Genomic DNA, 20815 nt, shown 5'->3' with positions numbered 1-20815 from the left:
CCATCATATAGAGCTTGGATTTGGTTCTGGCAGGCTCGTGGATTTGGCAAATCCTGGATTTGGTGCCTCTGTAGCTGATAGCAAATCCTGTTAGCAGGGTTGGACTGGAGTCTGTGAGACCCACTGGGGCTGCAACCCCAAGGGCCCAACACCCACTCAGGAGTTGGGGATCACCACAAGCATGTGGGGAGCCGAATAAGGACTGTAATTGGCTATTGGGTGGACTGACAGCCTACAGGAGGCTCTGTTTGGCAGTACATCTGTTTTTTATGCAACCAAAACTTACCTCCAAACCAGGAATTCAGAAACAAGTCCCTGTCTTGTGGCCACTGGGAGCAACATTCAAAGGGTTGGAGAGCAACATCTCATTAGGGATCACTGATCTAGATATTCACATTAGGCAAAGATTTGCTTGTCTGGTGAGGCCCGGATTTAGGGTCAGGCACCAAAGTTGCTTCGCATGACGGTCTAAACAGACGGTCCCAATGACATTAATAGTTATAATAAGTCTTTATGCCCACTGAGAAACCTACAAATGCCGTAACAGTGTGGGTGGCACTCTATGAATTGTGGTGCTTACAACATATTCACTTGCAGTGCTATTGACCTGGACTAGTTGTATAAATACGGCCTATTCAGAAACCACTGGCAGCCAACACATCCCTTGTTCTAATTCCTATATATATTTTCCTGTTACACCAACCTCTATCTTATAAGGTTCCAGATTAGTGCAAGCATATCATGTGATCTAATGAATCTCCATCCATGGGATCCCCATTACACACATTCAATAACCTCTGTATTGGTGCTCAGGTCTTGTGTCTAATACTGGCGGCCTGTGCACCCTACTTGGGAGTTACTACATTGTTTATGCCTTCAGTGTGCAGAAGAGATGGGTCCTAGGGGGAGCAATATCTCCTCCTGTATCTCTTCCTTCATCAAACGTAGCAGAGCAAGAAAATGAAAGCAATTTGTACAATGTTGTCTTCATGGAATATCGTTGATCCAAGGACTGGTTTGATTGCCTGTTCTGTGTCAGAAAAGGTGATGACACCAGGCAATTATGTTATCTGTAATGCTATGACTCTAAAGAACAAGGCTGGTATATCTGCACCCAGGGCCGCCGCGCCATCAGAGGGGCTATGCTGCACTTTTCGAAAGAGCCGGGCCCCCCTTGACAGCGCCGAAGTCGTTCCGCCCTTCCGAAGTCCCGAAACGAGTAAAAGCTGAACGGCCGAAGTCCGGAAGCAGCGAAAAGACCCGAAGTCACGAAAACAGCCGAAATTGAAGACCTGAAGCGACGAAAAGACCCAAAGTCACTTAAGCAGGTGAAGTTGAAGTATGAAGCCATGAGTTCAATTCTACTGAATACCAATTTGTGTTTTTTTTTATTTTTAATCCCCTGGCCACCAATGTATTATTTTAATACTCTATAGGCCCCTGTCACCAATGTTTTTAAAAAAATATATACTCTGGGGCCCCAATTTTTTTTAACTTGTATGAGGGGGGCTGGCACCAATGTTTTTTTAAAAAATATTCTCTGGGGCCCCAATTTTTTTAACTTGTAAGGGGGACCCTGGCGCCAATGGTTTCTTAAAAAAATATTCTCTGGGGCCCCAATTTTTTGTTAACTTGTTAAAGTGGCACCATGAATGGCGGCCCTGTCTGCACCCACATCTATAGTGGATGATGCCTATAATGCAGAAGACCCTTCAAGCAAGAAACCACAGAGATTATAATTTCTAATTTTTATTCTTTTAGTAATTTAAGTGTGTACATTTTATATCAATTACAGACTTTGCATGCAGTTTCACATTTGCACAAGACTCCATTGTCTGCCCTTCTCTGGCCATAACCATGTATTCTTATGTAGCCTACTAATATTCTTTTTATAATAGGTTAACAAGGGGCATAACCTTGAAACCAGTGGATGAAAATCATCCTCATTTTAGTCATTAACTGTATAGAGAATGAGACAGTAAAAAGAAGAACAAATTCAGCAGCAAATTATTATAGTAAATAATGGCCTTTAGCAGGTGGCTGGAAGGAAAACTGTGAAGCCCCAGAACAGCGTATGCTCTCCAGGAAATCAATGCAGTATCTATAAGGATTCTATATCTACAGTGGGGCTATTACAGCAACACGTGTTCAATTTCCCATGCAGCAAATGAAAGCGCAGGGATCAGCACTATTTTAATAAAGATTTCCCTCCAGTCATTCTAATTGGAGCTACGTTGGTTCCCCAGGGGATTCAGTCAGTAAGACTTGGACCATAATTAGCATTTTAATGGAAAATACAAACTTGCGTCAGCGAAGCTTTATTAAAATCTCAAAACCTCAAGACAGAAAATCGGTGAAACACGGTTTTGGTGGAACAATGTCAGTTTTGGTGAAAAAAAACCAAAACAAAGCGAGGTTTATACTTCATTCTGAGGCTGGGGGTGACAGTGTCAGTAGAACTTATCATCTTCACGGATCATTCATCACAGATTTGGATTAATATACTCGTACTTGTAGCCTTGGACATTAAGGTACAGGTATGGGACCTGTTAACCAGAATGCTCGGGACCGGGGGTTTTACAGATTATTAGGTGGTCATTCTGTAATTTGGATCTCCATAATTTATTTCTACTAAAATATAATTAAATAATTCATTAAAAACAATAGGATTGTTTTGCCTCCAATAAGGATTAAATCTTACTTTCTTAGGATCAAACACAAGGTACTGTTTTATTATTACAGAGAAAAAAGTTTTGAAAAACCTGTTATTTGATTAAAATGAAGTCTATAGTAGATAGCCTTCTCTTAATATTGAGCTTCCTGGATAAGGGGTTCCCACATAACAGATCCCATCCTGTATTAGTGGATAAAATACTGATTTTTCATTACCTCCAGCCTCTCATTTCTCTGTCACAGACAAACTAGGGGCAATACTGATCTCACCCTATGTAATAAGTACACAGTGCAATGCTAATGCTGGAGAGGAGGGTTGCATATAAAAGGGACTGTTTGCTAGATATTCCAGGTCTGCCAATTAAATAGAACGTTGACTGTTCTATTAAGAACTTGTACAGTTAAAAGTATTTATTCTTAAAAAGGTTGTTCATCTTTAAATTAACTTTTAGTGTGATCTACAGGGTGATATTCTGAGACAATTTGCAATTGGTTTTCATTTTTTATTAATGGTGGTGTTTGAGTTATTTAGCTTTTTATGCAGCAGCTCTCCAGTTTGCAATTTCAGCATTCTGATTGCTAGGGTCCTAATTAGCCTAGCAACCATACATTGATTTGAATAATGATTATAAATAGGAGAGGCCTGAATAGAAAGATGAGTAATAACAAGTAGCAATAACAATACATTGGTAGCCTCAAAAAACATTTGTTTTTAGATGGGGTCAGTGACCCCCATTTGAAAGTTGGAAAGAGTCAGAAGAAGAAGGCAAATATAAGAGCCATCATACTTTAAACTCACCATTTGTCTTGCTTTAGGTGGGACTGCCGGACTGGGCCGGCAGGAAGCCAGGAAATATCCCTGTGGGCCCTGGTCCTCATGGGCCCCGCTGGCCCAGCCCCCCTCCCCTGATGTCCTTGCCCCCTCCCCCGATTTCCGGGCCCCAAATAAAAAATAATTGGTGTGCCGGCATTTGCACACACAGGCCGGCGTGTGCCGGGGGGCCTGGAGTATAGTTACCCGGTGGGCCCGACCCTGGGCTTATCTGAGTAAAGCTGGCCATACACGGGCCGATAAAATCTGCTGACAGACCGACGGGCTTCCCAGATCGATATCGAAAGTCGGTCAGACGTCGATGAGGCAGGGGTAAAAATACCATTGGATCACGGCCGGATTTGTTCGTTGATGGGGTCCCACGTTCCAACCGCCCATATTCCATACATTATGATGCGATCTTTGGGCCCTAGTGCTCCCGATCAGATCAGCTCGATATTGCCCAAGGTGGGCATATCGGGGAGGGATACGCTTGTTTAGTGAAATCGCCGAACGAATCTCTATGTGTATGGCCACCTTAAATCAGTGGGATTTGGGATTTGAATGGGCAGTGTCTGGAGTGTGTGACAGACTGGGGTTTTTGCTACAATATTCAATTTTTATATTCAAATGTTGGTTAGTATGATGATCTTGTAATGTAAGGTATGGGAGGAAGGGATTGTCATTTGACATAACAGAGAAGAATTTCCCTACTGGCATTAGTGGGAAGGTCTGAGAATTACCCACCACAGGGAAATAGCACCAAAAAATATGTATTTGGCCTGAATGTCACTAGGAGGAAACCCATAGTGTGTGGTTACATAACGGACCAAAAAGTCCCACCCACCAAGTCAGTAAAGCATTGTCACATGTTGGGGATTTTAATCGATAAAAACATAGATCGAATTAGTGGTGTCCTGCAGGAAATAGCTGGGCGGGTTGTGCTCTTGGAGATGATATAAACTGCTTACACCAAAGTTCATGTGAGTGTGTTAATTATTGACTGTGGCATAGGACGTGCTCTATATCCCTGGGCTTATATGGTGACGGTTGTACTTGTAAATCATAAAGATAGAAAGTGTAGGAATAAATAAGGACTAAAGTTCTTGCATAAATAATTTTTGAAGAGGCATCCAGTGTTGGACATGCTCTTTACAAATAATGGATCTTTCTGTAATTTGGATCTTCAAACCTAAAGTCTACTAGAAAATCATGTAAACATTAAATAAGCCCAATAGGCTGGCTTTGCTACCAATAAGGATTAAGTATATCTTAGTTGGGATCAAGTACAATGTACTGTTTTATTATTACAGAGACAAAGGAAATCATTTTTAAAAATTTAGATTATTTGGATAAAATGAAGTGTTTGGGAGTCAGCCTTTCTGTTTTTCGGAGCTTTCTGGATATTGGGTTTCCGGATAACGGATCCCATACCGGTAGTAAACTAGCATAAATCGGACTTCACTCCAATACTTGATGCAGTTAAAAAGTAGTTTATTTAGCAGAAAAACATCTAAAAAAAAAATAGCCTTCTGCGTTTTGTTCCTTGAGGAGTCATAGGCTAACAATCTTCTGAACATGCAGTCATATTTAAATAGGAGAAGACCAATCAGAAACATGCTTGGGACAGCCAATCCAAAGAGTTGTTACAGATTCAGTTAGACTATCCAAGATCACATTTTGTACATAATAAGTGTTGCACCTTCACTAATTCTCCACCCCTCTGTTCTCTTGCGTTTCCATTTGATAATTAACCCTTTCCTTCAACCTGACCACCCTTCTGAATGGCCTTCTCCTCTCCCTATCTATCCTCTTACCATGGCTCTCATTCTTCAGACTTCAGACTATTTAGCTAGTTTAGAAAATCTCCAATTCCACCTTAAAGACGTGGTTCATCTTTACGTTAACTTTTACTATGTTATAGAATGTCTAATTCTTGTTTTTGAATTTTTGGCCTTCTTCTTCTGACTCTTTGCAACTTTCAAATGGGGTCACTGACCCCATCTTAAAAAAAAATTCTCTCTAAGGCTTTGTTACTTGTTACTTTTCATGACTCCACTTTCTGTTCATATTGCAGACTCTTATTAAAATCAGTGCATGGTTGCTAGGGTCATTTGGATCATAGCAACCAGATTGCTGCAAATGCAAACTGGAGAGATGCTGAATAAAAAGCTAAACAACGGGAAAAAAACACATATAAAAAAATTAAAACTAATTGCAAATTGTCTCAGAATATAACTTTCTACATTATACTAAAAGTTATTTAAAAGATGAACAGACCCTTTAAGAGATTCTTTCATATTCCAGTTAATATTAGATGTGTTTAACTAAACTTGGTTATACAGCACTGAGCTAATGATCAGCAAGATATGTATTCAATAAATGATCACTAGTCATGTTAGATAAAGTAGATGAGCTGCACCTTATCTTCTGCATAGGTTACTTTTTCTTTAACTCACAGCAATCTCTTATTTGTACATTTCTGTATTCTATTTCCCAGAACACCAGATGATATCTGTATTTTCTCATTATCCTCCCATTTGATCATCTGCTGTTGATAAATACACAAGCGGCGGGTGGAGAGGGGAGTCACTTGCTTATACTGCTCTCAGGGCAAGTCTAAACACAGGCAGGTTAAAACAGCACATTGTAAAACGTAGTTAATTAATAATTAACGAGCATTTGCCTGTTACAGGCAGCCTTAAAGTACTCAGGCCTGTTTCACGTTGTCTTTTTAATTATTACCTTCATTCTTTCGTAGAGTAACAAGGAATGACATTCTCCATTACACAGTTATTATATGCAGGTTGATCATCTCTAAATCTTATCATACCTCCCAACATTCTGGAAACTGAAAGAGGGGCAAGAAAATCTGCGGTGAAATTGTTTTGACCACGCTCCTTTTTGTGGCCACACCCCTGAATTACCATGCCCATTTTACAAAATATGCCAGATTATGAAAGTTTGAACACATTTCTGTAGTTTTTATGTTTTATTACAGTTTTAATAATGAAGGTAAATTGCCCTTTAAGCTGTGAGTCTAACTTCTCCCAAACGACAAAACTGTTAAAAATGAATCTTAAGTATCTATACACTATATATCTTTTTTGGCTGTTCAGTGCAGAAAAATCTGGACTTTCCAGTACAAACGCAGGACTGCGGGTTGAGCTGTCAAAAGAGGGACTGTCCCGTTCAAAACGGGACAGTTGGAAGGTATGGTCTCATGTAGAAGACAGCTGCAGTTGGGGATGCCAATGAAATCCTCAGTGACAGTGGTGCGCTGGACACCCTGCAAAAAAATCTTCAGAGGGGCCCAGCGCACTCCGATCCTCATCCTGACGCCCACTTCCCGCCTGCACCCACTTCCCTTCCTGACTCTGCCCACTCTCAGCCCAGAGTCCGCCTATTCCCCATCCAACTCCGCCCACCAGGGGCGCTCCGCTAATGAGGCGAGCTGAGCCGCTCGCCTCAGGCGGCAGCCAGTGACGTAACTAGATATTACTGGGCCCCACAGCAAATTATTTTTCAGGCCCCCAAAATGTTTTGGGGTTGACTTGTTTCTCCAATATTTATTGAAATTTTATATGAATTAGGGCATCATGGGGCCCCTATACCTCCTGGGCCCCCCTGCAGCCGCAGAGTCTGCTTCCTCTATAGTTACGCCCCTGGCGGCAGCGCCAGAGAAGATGCCAGGGGCGGCAAAAAGCAGCTCCTGCACCTGTAAGAGCTGAATTTCTGTTTTTTAAACCGGAAATTCTGCTGTACTATTGCGAGAGAGCGCAATTGCGCTCTCCACAATAGTGTTCCTGCCTCCCCTCCCGACTGGTAAGCCGGTGAGGGGAGGCGGCTCCTTAGTCAGAATCGGCACTGCCGCCCACTCCCTGTCCAACTCCACCCATTCTTGTTAGGCTTAGAGGAAACCAGCTCCTGTAGTCTGGGGCCCCCCTTTTCATCGGGCCCCCCTGCGACTGTGGGGTCTGCTTCCTCTATAGTTACGCCACTGATCAGTGACATTATAATACAATCCAGTTCCTTTAGGAAATTAAATTACATCAATTCAAGACACTTGTTTTTTTATTTTGGTATCCGAACTCAAAGACAACAACATTTTTGCTGAGACCGGATCCACTGGTTTAAAAAAAAAAAGAGAGAGGTCTATAGGAACTCCTCATCCAATGAGATGCTCTCTCCAGGACATGGTGTAAACAACAGTAACGTTGGGTTTTTCATACACTTCTTGCTCATTGTCTGTTATAGAAAGAATTCTAATCCCGTGGCATTCCTCCCAACATTTTGGAAATGAAAAGAGGGATAAAAAAGTTGACGCTCGTAGTGTGTTGAAATTGTTTTTTTGTGACCACACCCCTAATTATTATGTTCATTTTACACAATTTCGCAGGTTATAAAAGTTTGAACATATTTCTGTGGTTTTTTTCAGTTATTACAGTTTTGCAAAAGAAGGTGAATTGCCCTTTAAGCTGTGAGTCTTTTCCCAAGAGACCTGTTATGTTATATTGTTACAATTATTTATTTGCTTATCTAGATACATTTGAATTGTTACAAATGTATCTTATCTTCTTTTGTGGCTGTTCTGGGCTCTCTGCCAAAATCCAATTAAGTTAGAAACTTTGTTTCTTTTTCTGGCTGTTCATTGCAGAAAAAACGGGACTTTCCAGTACAAATGAGGGACTGCGGTTTGAGCTGTCAAAAGAGGGACTGTCCCTCTAAAAACGGGACAGTTGGGAGGTATACCGTGGTTGAGCTGGCTCCAAACAAAATAGCCAGTGTTTAATGCATTTGGCTTTAATTTTTTTTTATAATTGTATTACTTGTGGTTTTTGAGCTATTTAGCTTTTTATTCAACAGCTCTCCAGTTTGCAATTTCAGCAGTCTGGTTGCTAGGGTCCAAATCACCCTAGCGACCATGCATTGATTTTAATACGAGACTGGAATATGAATATGAGAGACCTGAACAGAAAAATGAGTAATAAAAAGTAGCAATAAATATAAATTTGTACTCTTACAGAGCGTTCGTTTTTTACAGTGGGGGTCAGTGACCCCCATTTGAAAACTGGAAAGAGTCAGGAAATGAAAGAAAATAAATTAAAAAGATGCAAAAAAATAAAAAAAGAAGACTAATTGGAAAGTTGCTTAGAAATGGCCATTCCGTAACATACTAACAGTTAAAGGAAAACTATACCCCCCAAACAATGTAGATCTCTATAAAAAAATATTACATAAAACATCTCATACAGTATGTAAAACCCTGCTTCATGTAAATAAACCATTTTCATAATAATATACTTTTCTAGTGGTATGTGCCATTGGGTAATCATAAATAGAAAATTGCCATTTTAAATATTAAATAAATAAAAAGGGGCCGCCCTTTGGGATCGTAGGATTCACTGTACTCACAAACATACCAAACAAACCATACTTGTTAGGTCACATGAGCCAATTAACAGACAGATTACTGTCTTTTGCTCCCATACTTCTTCCTGTTACAGTTAGAGCTGCAGTATTTCTGGTCAGGTGATCTCTGAGGCAGCACACAGACCATCACAAAATGGTGGTTCAAGGCAAGGGATGTAAAAGGGTAATATTTGCTTAAATATATATTCCAGTTTGGTAAGATTCTTTAATATGTCACTTAATATGATGTAAACTATCTGTTGCTTAAGTATTCATTTTGGGGGGTATAGTTTTCCTTTAACTTAAAGTTGAACCACCCCTTTAAGTGCTACAAGCTGCAGTAATGAAATCACAGCCTCATTATACATACATGTGTGTGACTTTGTGTCTCTGTTAGTACGGTAAATGTTCTTTCATAGCAGTTATAATGTAGCAATGGAAATGCACAGAACATAATGGCCTTTTCGACTCCTTCATGGGCCTAAGGGCTCAAGAGCTTGATAGTTAACAATCCCACTGAATTAGGCAGACAGTAAACAGGGGCAAACAACAAATAGGGGCAAAATAGGGGCAAATGATTATAGCAGAATATGGAATCATTGAAAAATACACGTGATTCTTAATATTACCTTTTCAGTTCAGGTGCTCGTCTATTCATGCTTCATTCTGACTAGGGATGCACCAAATCCACTTTTTTGGATTCGGCCGAACCCCTGAATCCTTCGTGAAAGATTCAGCCGAATACCGAACCCTAATTTGCATATGCAAATTAGGGGTGGGAAGGGGAAAAAATTTTACTTCCTTATTTTGTGACAAAAAGTCACGCAATTTCCCTCCTGCCCCTAATTTGCATATGCAAATTAGGATCCGGATTCGGTTCGGCCGGGCAGAAGGATTCGGCCGAATCCGAATCCTGCTGGAAAAGGCAGAATCCTGGCCGAATCCCGAATCAAATCCTGGATTCGGTGCATCCCTAATTCTGAAATTTTTAAAACCTGCCTGGTTGCTACGACCAATACGTCTTGTAACCAGAAACAGGGAGCTGTTAAACATTAAATAATTTGTTTTAAAAAAAAAAAAAAAGTAAAGATTCATTTGAATTTGTCATAGAAGTTACCCTTTAATTCCTTGCTAGGAAACAAAAAAGGCAAAGGATTACAGCCACACTGAACAATACAATCACTTTATACCATACAATACACTCCCACTATAGACAGCACTATATATATATATATATATATATATATATATATGTGTGTGTGTGTGTGTGTGTGTTGTGTATCCTGATAACAGACGCACTATAGGAAAATAGTATATGGAAACCCATTATTCATTACTGGATGGCTTACATAGACTCCATTTTATCCAAATAATGCAAATTTTTAAAAATGATTTCCTTTTTCTCTGTAATAATAAAACAGTAGCTTGTAATTTATCCAAACTAAGATATAGTTCATTCTTTTTTTAAACAAAACCAGCCTATGTTAAATGATTTTTTAGTAGACTTAAGGTATGAAGATCCAAATTACATAAACATCCGTTAACCAGAAAACCCCTGGTTTCCGAGCATTCTGAATAACAGATCCTTTACCTGTATATATATATATATATATATATATATATATATATATATATATATATATATATATATATATATATATATATATATATATATATATATATATATATATATATTAGGGATGCACCAAATCCACTATTTTGGATTCGGCCGAACCCCCGAATCCTTCGTGAACGATTCGACCGTATACAGAATCTGAATCCTAATTTGTATATGCAAATTAGGGGTGGGAAGGAAAATTTTTTTTTTGCTTCCTTGTTTTCCCTCCCCTCATATGCAAATTAGGATTCGGATTCGGTTCGGCCTGGCAGAAGGATTCGGCTGAATCCGAATGCTGCTGAAAAAGACTGAATCCTGGCCGAGTCTCGAACCGAATCCTGGTGCAACCCTAATAAAAAAAAATATATGTATATATATATGTGATAGATAGATAGATAGATAGATAGAACCCTTAGCATCATATTCAGCACATGAGAATTTGCTTCATTCATTCCAGAACCAGCACTGAGATGTCAGCATATATCAGACGTGGGGCAGAAAAACACATACAGTATAATGAGAGTTAAAAAGAGGAATGTCCATGCCACTGCTTGGTTTGGAGAATAACGGGCCTTGGGCATTGCAGGAAGGTCTAACAAAAACCCCAAAATCTATTGAATAGTTTTGCCAATTAGGTGGTATTATTATTATCCAATAAATGTTACTTTATGACATTTTTCCCACAAATTGTTGAAACCAGGGACCTCTGCCTTATGCCTCCCCCCCCCAATTATATCATTTTGTAAATGGGGTGTTCACCTTTAAGTTATCTTTTAATATGTTATAGAATGGTCACTTCTAAGCAACATTTCAATTGGTCTTCATTATTTTTTTAACCCCATCTAAACACTAATGCTTTATAAGGCTACACATTTATTAATATTGCTACTTTTTATTTATTTTTTTATTAATTTTCCAGTCTATAATTAGGGTCATTTGGATCATAGCGACCTGATGACTGAAACTGCAAAAGGGAGAGCTGCTGAATAAAAAGCCAAATAACTCAAAAACCATACATAAAAAAATAATGAAAACCAATTGAAATTCATTAGGACCAAATTATGAGAGTTATATACTTTTTATTGTCATTGTCAACCGGTTATAGTTGTGCCTAAAAGGTCTGTATAACAGAAATAATACAGTAATGTTTCACTACGATAGTAATATCGGTGCAATAAATGCACATGGGAACAATCTGCCTGTTGGATAAAGGGATACTGTTGTCAAATAATTCCATTTCTTTTATACATGTTTTTATAGTGAGGTCAAAAGTGTGGTGGCTTTGTTTGTCCCTCACTTGTAAATTGTTCTTATTTGTCAGACAAGTCCTAGAATCCCTGCCATAAAGTAAGATAGGACTGCTGTTATTCTGCCAGTAAGGAAGTGGAATCATGGGAAAATGCACCATCCCACACAAACACATAGGGGCATATTTATCAAGGGTCGAATTTGAATTGAAAAAACGTTGAAATTCGAATTAAAAAAAACCAACCAAAATTAAGGGGCAGATTTATCAAAGGTCGAGGTGAATTTTCGAATGAGAAAAATTCGGATTTTGAGCTATTTTTTGTGATCGAATTCAAAAAAACTTCGATATTTCAACGTCCACAAATTGACTCCAAATAGGTTCTAAGAGGTACCCCATATGCTAAAACACCAATTCAGCAGGTTTTAGATGGCGAATGATCAAAGTCGAATTTTTAAATAGACAGTACATGATAAATTTCGATTTTCTAATTTTTGCATTTTTTTCAAATTCAAATCAAATTTGGACTATTCCCTAGTCAAAGTACACAAAATATATTTGAAATTCAAATTGTTTTAATTCGAAAATTCACCTCGACCTTTGATAAATCTGCCCCTTAAAGTATCTATCTGTAAGAAATTATGTACAAGTATGGGACCTGTTATACAGAATGCTTGGGACCGGAGGTTTTCCAGGTAAGGGATCTTTCTGTAATTTGGATCTTCATACCTTAAGTCTACTAGAAAATAATTAAAACATGAAATAAACCCAGTATGCTGGGTTAGCCTCCAATAAGGATTAATTATATCTTAGTTTGGATTAAGTACAAACTACTGTTTTATTATTACAGAGGAAAATGAAATCATTTGATTGAAATGGAGTCTATGGGAGATTGCCTTCTTTTAATTCAGAGCTTTCTGGATAATGTTACAATGGATCCCATACCTGTATATGATAGAGGATAGATCACTAGCACTGATGTATTCGGGGAGTTTTAGTTCAGCAACTACTTAGGAGACACAGAAGTGTTGTACATTCATTTATACACTTATTTGTATATCTGATATCTGACATCAATTCATGACAACTCATTCTGTAGCAAAGACGATATGCATGAATACACTCCATATACAGTGACTTTTTAATCTGTAAACATGGATAATCTTCCAGCGGCTGAGAAGGTTAATGATTCGGGAAAAGTAGAGTTTTTATTGGCCAAGGCAGCCTTCCCCCAGGGATCTTCATGTTCTGCTGGGGATCAAAAAGCAAGTTAAATAATCAGTCACTTGCAGTGAAGCAAATTGCCGCCTTCAAAAGAGAATAACGTCTTGGGTCGCCCTTTCCATCGGCCTCTCTTGCTCCTTCTGCTTTGTGTATCTTGCTTTCTGGTAAACATAAATAACTGCAATGGTGACGATATTGAAAACCATAATGAGGATTAATAGCCAGAAGGAATATCCGTAGGTGAATCGTGTTTCATAAAACTTATCTCCGGCTTTATCCAGCGCCACGGCCAGTTGCTTCGGCATTCCGGTTATTTCAGCATTGACAGCGCCCAGAACCATACAGAGCAGGCTGAGGACAGCTAGAGATGCAATAAGAAAGAACTCAGTTAAAGCTTGCAAAGTGAAGAATGATGATCATATAGTTCACCTGGATATGACTGCATTGTTGGAAAGATTTTAGCGCTCATTTATATGAGTAAAGTAAAGTTGTGGAAGTTGTGGTTTTGCTGGCAGATACATTAGACAGTTTCAGGAAAGGGTTGAATGGAAGGGAGAAAATACAGGGTCAATAAGTTAACTTAGTACAAAGTTGATCCAGGGACTGAGGAGATTGCTATTTTGGCATTACAAAGTAATTTTTTCCCCTCTAAGAAAAATTGGAAATAGATTAAAGGGCATGTAAAGGCAAAAAAAAAAAAAAATCCCATTTTTACTTTCTTTAATGAAAAAGAAATACTTTAATTAAAAAATGTGTACCGTTTTTATAAGACTCCCCCCCCCCTTCATTTACTGCTGAGATTTGTATTGGATTTTTTTTTTTTTTGCATTTACATCCCCTTTACTGTTTCCAACTCCAGCTGCAGGGACAAAGATTATGGAGCCAGATTTAAACAGATAAACTGGCATTAAATTTGGAGGATTATGTTGCTGCAGCCACTGGTTCTGCAGAGAAAGTTTGAATTAAACAAACAAAAACTATAAAATCCACATTAGATTACATGACAACACAGGACCCAGTTCAGTCTGTATATTCTGATTATTAATCAGTCTTGCTGTATCGGCTTCTGGCAGATATTATTTGACTTGTGCTGTTTTGATAATTTATGACGATCCCTAAGCAGCCCAGATCACACTGAGCATGTGTCTTGGTCTTGCAAAGATGTTTAACAAAGTTACAAGATGGTGACCCCCTGTGGCCAACTTTGAAAGCATAAATCATTTGTTTGATTAGGTTTGTGGTGCAGTAAATTCATGTTTATGTTTAGTATACAAAATACAGCATTTCTAGCCTTATTCTATTTTAGACTTTACTTCCCCTTTAAGACTGGGTTTTTTTTGGTTCAACTAGCATTTAGGTAGGTTTCACTTAGAACTGACGATAATATGGTAGCAATCAGATGGCACTCACACAGCAAAATCTGCTTACTATTTTTGATTTATTCAGATCTCCAGCCAATGTCTCAAGTGTTCTGACAATAGTGAACAGGAAACAGGTATAAATAGGCAAAACACAAACCCGGGCTCCAGCCTCCAATTAACAACAATTAAAATGTGCACTCTTAATTGCAAACAGTGCATACCTGTCTGTGACAATTAGGTAATAACATATTATAATAAAAAATCAAACAATATTATGACTATATCCGACAACCACATTTTTTTGGAAATATATTAAGGCTGTTTTTTTTTTACCCTTTTGTGGTTCAACTAAGATTTAGGTAGGTTTCACTTAGAACTGGATTGTCAGTCTACTACTATTTAAAAAAAAAGATACTGTTCACTGATTCGAAGCTACCTTCTACTTGTGCTGAATTACAGTAAAGGTGACCTAGGGCAGTGGGTCCAAGTTCTTCTTTGCAGCATAAAATATATTTATGTCCCTCATCAACTTATAATAAAATTACAGGAATCCTCCCATACAGCTTTGAGATGGAACCTCTCTACCCATTAAATTAGAAGGAAAGCTACGGAGACATTTTATTGCCAATAGATTAGCTGCACTAGTGCAAGCTAGAATGCTATATTTATTCTGTAGAAAGTTTTACCATACCTGAGTAAAAAGCTTTAGAAGCTCTCTGTTTGTTTAGGATAGCAGCTGCAGTATTAGCTTAGTGTGACATCCCTTCCTGCCTGAGTCTCTTTCTGCTCACTTACAGTATAGCTCTGGGCTCAGATTACAGCAGAGAAGGGAGGGGGGGGGAGAGAAGCAAACTGAGCATGCTCACGCCCGGGGCAAGGAGGTTTAAGCTGAAGGCAGGAAGTCTGATACAGAAGCCCATGTGTACACAATAGAAGGAAAGAAATGCTGTGTTTCTTTTGACAGAGGACTCAGAGCAGCATTACTTTGAGGGGTTACTGGTATATTTAGGTGGAACTTTCTGATAAGGCTTACTTAGTTTTAACCTGAGTCCCCTAAACCACTAACACAGCTGTGATTGACTAAAATTGCCCTTTCTTACAGAATGGTATTTTCCAAATATTCTCTGCATGACCATCTTATTACATAGGACATTGGGGACTGAACAATGATCCTTATCAGCACAAGTATGAATATGAATAAATGGAAGATACTGACATGATTACTGTCTATATAGTGAATAAAGTACCCCCTCTTGTCAATAATGAGGCTATTATAAGTTACCGAGGAGTTTCATGACCATATAAAAGTACGAGGTTTTTATACAGGTCATGAAACCCCGAGGTAACTTCTAATATCCTCATATTTTGCAACTGGGAGTACTTTATTTATTATAATACACAAATTTCAGTGATTCATGTGACAGAAATGACATCACAGCTCACCGTTTATAACTGATGACATCAGAACTCACCGTTTATAAGGTTATAATTTACAAGATATTCATGGCTTTTGTGTATTATAACTATATAATGAACCTGAAAGCATACTGCATCAAACATACCTACTGACTAACAGAAGGAATTTCATGCTTACCATTTATTGACACCCAGACATAAACTCCAATGGGTCCCAGGTAGGTCAGGTACGGGTTGCTCACGCTGTTCAGACATGTAATTACGGAACTTGCGAACGAACAGACCAGGCCCAGAACAAGGAACAAGATGATCACTATCTGGATTATTTTAGCACTGTCTTTTACATAATCCAGAACTGAAAGGGAAAAGAACTCAGCATCATTTATTGGCCATAAATAAAAAATTGATCCTAAAAACTATTGTGAAAAATTGCATTCAATTACAGATTACTGTTGTTTTTTTATTGATTATTACATTGTGATACGATAAAATTGGTTTTAGCCCCGACGGACCCAGACACCTCAGTCTGACACTGAACCCCACTAGTAAATTAGGCCCAATATGTTTTTAATTTTGTAAATTTCAGGGTAGGGTCATAAATAACTTGTAACTGTAAATCAGATATTTGATTTTGCATATTATCTTTTGTAGGATAAAGCAGAGTTCTTAGAGCAGTAATGTGGGAATTGGGTTCATTTACTGTTATTAGCAGCACAAACATCTGCTCATGTACTCTAATGGCAGACAATAAGATTTGTGGTTACTTGGGCTATTTGCAGACAATGGGGATCACCACATGTTAAACACTTTACATAAGATGATTTGTCGAAATCGTGGAAAAATGATATTGTCGGCTTGCTGCATGTAAAGTGTTTTACATGTAGTGGTACCTATTTTAGGATTTGTTGCTGTGGGTAGAACCTTTTTTTGTTCTGGCACAAAAGACCTAATTTTTTTCGGTAAATAAAACATATGCTAACATTCTATCTAAATATATATCCCTACGGGCAAAGACACAAGGGAAGATTCGGGGAGATTTAGTCGCCTGGCGACTAATCGCCTCTTCTTCAGACGACTAATCTACCCGAAAAGCCTTCTTGCTGCCTAGAGTCAAAATTGCTGACGTGGTAGCACTGATATCGCTTCATTTTCCGAAGTCGACCTAAGTTGCCTCATGAGGAAACTTCAGGTGACTTTGGAAACGAAGTGCTCCGAGTGCCATGCCACCGGCGATTTAGATTCTAGTCGGCGGGAAGGTTTTTCATCGAGATTAGTCGCCGAAGAACTAAATCTCCCAGAATCTTCCCATGTGTCTCTGCCCTAAGGTCTCAAATGCATTTAATACTCAATAAACAGACCTCAAAGCCAACGCCCATCAATATAAAAACTACAGGGTGACAATTGTCACTGTTTAAAACATGTTGATGGTGCCCACAAACAAGAAGATTTTATAAGTCTATAGAGGCTAAATAGGGACTGAAATTCAAAATGACTGTTTTAGACTTTAGAACCAGGAATGTGATAAGAACTATACCTTTAAATTGGGTCGGTTCTTTGCCGATTGCTCCTTCTATTGCAGTCCTGGAATGGGTTCCTTGGAAGAGTCCATACTGAATACTCACAAAACCGGTTGCATTATTTATCCTGAAATCAACCTCACTCGATACCCATTCATTTGTTGCTAAGCAGGTACAAATAATGGCAAAAGATCCAATGCTGGCCACAAAACCAGATAAAAATAATAACGCCTTTTTCTTGGACGGCATTTTCGGATTCCGGTTTTCTCCTCTTTAAAAAATCCTTTTGGTTAGGACATAAGAAATCAGCAACGTGAGGCTTTCCTTGCCCACAAAGAAGTAAGATCAGGTTTAATAATTGTAGCTGATTTTGTCTCCTGAACCTTGAGCTCGGACTAGCCATAAACGTTCCCAGTAATTGAACTCTGATCTTTAGAACAATGTTGCCATAACTACAACAGGATTCAAGAGAGAGTTAGAGAAGGTGACGTGCTAGAGAAGTGAAGGAAACCTTTTCTATCTGATGTCATCATCATCATCATCATTTATGCCTGCCCATGTCAATAAAAAGTTTTAGTTTAATATCGTTGCAGATAACAGAGGATGATTATTTATTTATACATCAACAAAAAGTTATGCAGTACTGCAATAATTTAGAACAGACAAAGGTCTTGCAATAATTTAAAAGATAATTTAACAAGAGCTTCTAATTTAATATGTGAAGGAACCATTGAAATATAAGAATGTTAATGACAATTGGTCTTCATGGTATGAGGACTTCTGATCAATCAGGGTTCTTTAAATAATCCTCTCTATACCATTAGGTCTTTACAGAACATTTAAAGCTCGATAAGTTGATAGGTTGTGGTAGGAAAGCTCAAGAGAAGTGATGAAAGGAGAAGATAAGTGAAGGTCAGAAGCAGAGTATGGGAAACATTATTGTGAGGAGGGCAACCACTGAAGCTCTGAAGAAGGTACAAAGTTTCTCCTGCATGATGTACATTGCAGTAGTCAAGGCGGGAAATAATACATGACTGAATAAGTGTTTGGGTTGTCTCTAAGCTAGAGTAAAGGCTAAATCAATGGTGTGCAGATAGTGAGCCTGTGGGGTTAACATGATATTGCTGATGGGTGATGATGATGATGGTTGAAATATAATGAATTCAGTTTTAGGTAGTGCAATGAGATTCAGGAGATTCATCTCTGACTGGAAAGCACAGAAGAGAAGCCTGGAGTAGACAGATAGATTTGGGCGTCATCAACATAAAGTTCGTACCGGTATCCAAATGACTTAAGACAAGGCACTGAGGAAAGCCAGTAGATATAGGGACTGAGACTGAGAAAGATAGGATTTGAACCATGGAAGAGCTGGTCATAAATGCCAATAGATCACAACATTTTTAAAAGGAGTAGGTGGGCCACTGTGTCTAAGTCTGCAGTGAGATCTAAAAGGATGAGTCCATTAAGCAATTGGTAATTTTGGTGAGTTTCTGTTGAGTGTACTGAGCCGAGGACAGATAGCAGGAGGACAGATAGCAGCAACATGAATGGAGTTCTGAGTTAAATGCTTGACAGGAGGTTGTAAACAAGCTTTAACAACATTTTGGAGGCAAAAGAAATGAGAGAAATTGGACAATAGTTAGTAGGGAGGCTGGGAGTTATGTGGCTGGGGGTAATTGGTGCTTGTTTGAACAATAATGGAAAAGCACTAGCAGAAAGTGAAAGGTTAAATAACAGTGCAGTGCCATGTGTATTGGAACATGGGGAGAAGGTGCTAAGAATTTATGGGATCAAGGAAACAGAATGTTGGGCTAAAGTAGACCAGTACATTTCTCTACTGTTGCAGGGGGAATGAGTATGTAAAAGTGCATGAAAGCCATTTATTTAGCCTGGTTTTCACTTTCTGACTTACCAAGAATTCACAGAATGTTTAATAACTGTCTGCCTTTGACTTTTTTTTGCTTATTTGTAAATTTCTTAAGCTCTTCCTGTGCACAATTTAACATTTGCAATTTTACTGAGAATTTCTCTCGCTAATCTATTTTTATGACTTTCCTTAAACTAGGCACATGAGGTAGAGATCTCACCAATCAAGTGAGTTCTTCCCCAATATTGCGAAATACTTGTTGGGCTGAACTAGACTGATCCAATCTGTTAGGTAGGGAAAACTCCGCGCTGTGTCAGATTCAAACAATCAAGCGGCACCGATAAAAAAGTGGACCCACTAGTCTGCGTGTAATGTTAATATAAGGCTCAGTGCGCTAATTAAAAAAAGCGATATTCCTCTGTTCCTAAGGAGAAAAGATACGCTATATAGTGTATTAACTTCGCTAAGTGCTGTTATGTGCAGGGTTAGAACCAGGGCCGCCATCAAAGGGGGTACGAGTGTACTGGGCCCCGGGCCTGAAGGGGGGCCTGGCAGAGCTGAACTTTTGAAAGAGCCGGGCCCCCCTTGACAGCGCCGAAGCTCAAAGCTGTGCCGTCTCCTTCTGAAGTCCTGAATGTGGAAAAGTCGAACAGCCGAAGCGGTGAAAAGACCCGAAGTCACGAAAACAGCCGTAATTGAAGTCCTGAAGCGTCGAAAAGACCCAAAGTCACGTAAGGAGACGAAGTTGAAGCCCTGAAGCCACGAGTTCAAATCCTCCACCACCAATGTATTATTTTAATACTCTATAGGCCCCTGCCACCAATGTTTTTTTTAAAAATATTCTTTGGGGCCCCAATTTTTTTTTAACCTGTAAGGAGGGCCCTGGCGCCAATGTTTTTTTTAAAAAACTATTCTTTGGGGCCCCAATTTTTTGTAAGGGGGGCCCTTGCGCCAATGTTTTTTTTATTTTTAACTTATAGGAGGCCCTGGTCACCAATAGCTTTTCATAACTTGTGTGTGTGTGGGGGGGGTTCCCTTTTTTAGCACTGATGTCTGTGTGGTCTTTTAACTGTGATGTAGAGTGGGCGGGGCCCAGGGGGCCCTGAAAATTTTATTGTACGGGGCCCCATGATTTCTAATGCCCTGGTTAAAACTACTCACAGGAGAGGTACGGTTCAAGCGTATAGTATGAAGATGTTCTTTTCCGCAATGTCTCCTATTCTTGCACTTGGAGCGGTTCCCAAATGTGGATTTGCTGCTTACGGTCCAACAGCCCCTGATGAAATATCAAGCATACGAAACGCATTGGGCTATGAATTGCTCAATAAAATTCTATTTTATACAAAAAAAAAACATTCGTTATACAAGTGTGCAAAACTGATCCAAAACTAAGCACCAAACCATCTGAAGTTTGGAACAGTAGCGTCTGCCACGAGGATCGGATACAATACTAGAAGCACTACAGATGCCCGCCAGCCACGTAGGAAGGACCATAATCAGCAAATCCATTTCAAGGGGCCCCTCTTCCCAATATCTGCCACCCCAGTACAGAGTACCTTTACCTCCTACCTCTGGCTGTGATAAAGGAACATCCACGGGGTGTGAGCCTGGCTCGGCGGGGCCATGGGGTCAGGGGCAGGGCCCATCCTTTTTTTTCGTGGTGTCCCAAC

General features: G+C 39.2%; 1 protein-coding gene across 1 annotated transcript; it reads right to left on the bottom strand.

The window, feature by feature from the left end:
* Positions 1 to 12889: 12889 nt before the first annotated feature.
* On the bottom strand, positions 12890 to 17664 carry clrn3.L (clarin 3 L homeolog). The gene is made up of 3 exons (XM_018226674.2): positions 17296 to 17664; positions 15940 to 16116; positions 12890 to 13345 (listed from the first exon to the last, which is right to left on the bottom strand). Exons 1-3 carry the CDS (start codon positions 17525 to 17527, stop codon positions 13071 to 13073), a joined length of 684 nt encoding a protein of 227 aa, XP_018082163.1. The 5' UTR covers positions 17528 to 17664; the 3' UTR covers positions 12890 to 13070.
* Between the last annotated feature and the right edge of the window lie 3151 nt (positions 17665 to 20815).

Source organism: Xenopus laevis, chromosome 7L, assembly GCF_017654675.1.
Source record: "Xenopus laevis strain J_2021 chromosome 7L, Xenopus_laevis_v10.1, whole genome shotgun sequence".
NCBI lineage: Eukaryota > Metazoa > Chordata > Amphibia > Anura > Pipidae > Xenopus > Xenopus laevis.
The sequence above is the reverse complement of the archived record's forward strand: the minus strand, read 5'-3'. Positions and strand labels throughout refer to the sequence as shown.

Bases quoted from the DNA above. Each gene is read 5' to 3' on its own strand.
- clrn3.L (XM_018226674.2), bottom strand. From the start codon at position 17,527: ATGCCGTCCAAGAAAAAGGCGTTATTATTTTTATCTGGTTTTGTGGCC. The intron at 16,117-17,295 runs GTATAGTTCTTA...TTTCCCTTTCAG, and splicing joins AGAACCGACCCAATTTAAAG to TTCTGGATTATGTAAAAGAC. The intron at 13,346-15,939 runs GTAAGCATGAAA...TTGCATCTCTAG, and splicing joins TGTCTGGGTGTCAATAAATG to CTGTCCTCAGCCTGCTCTGT.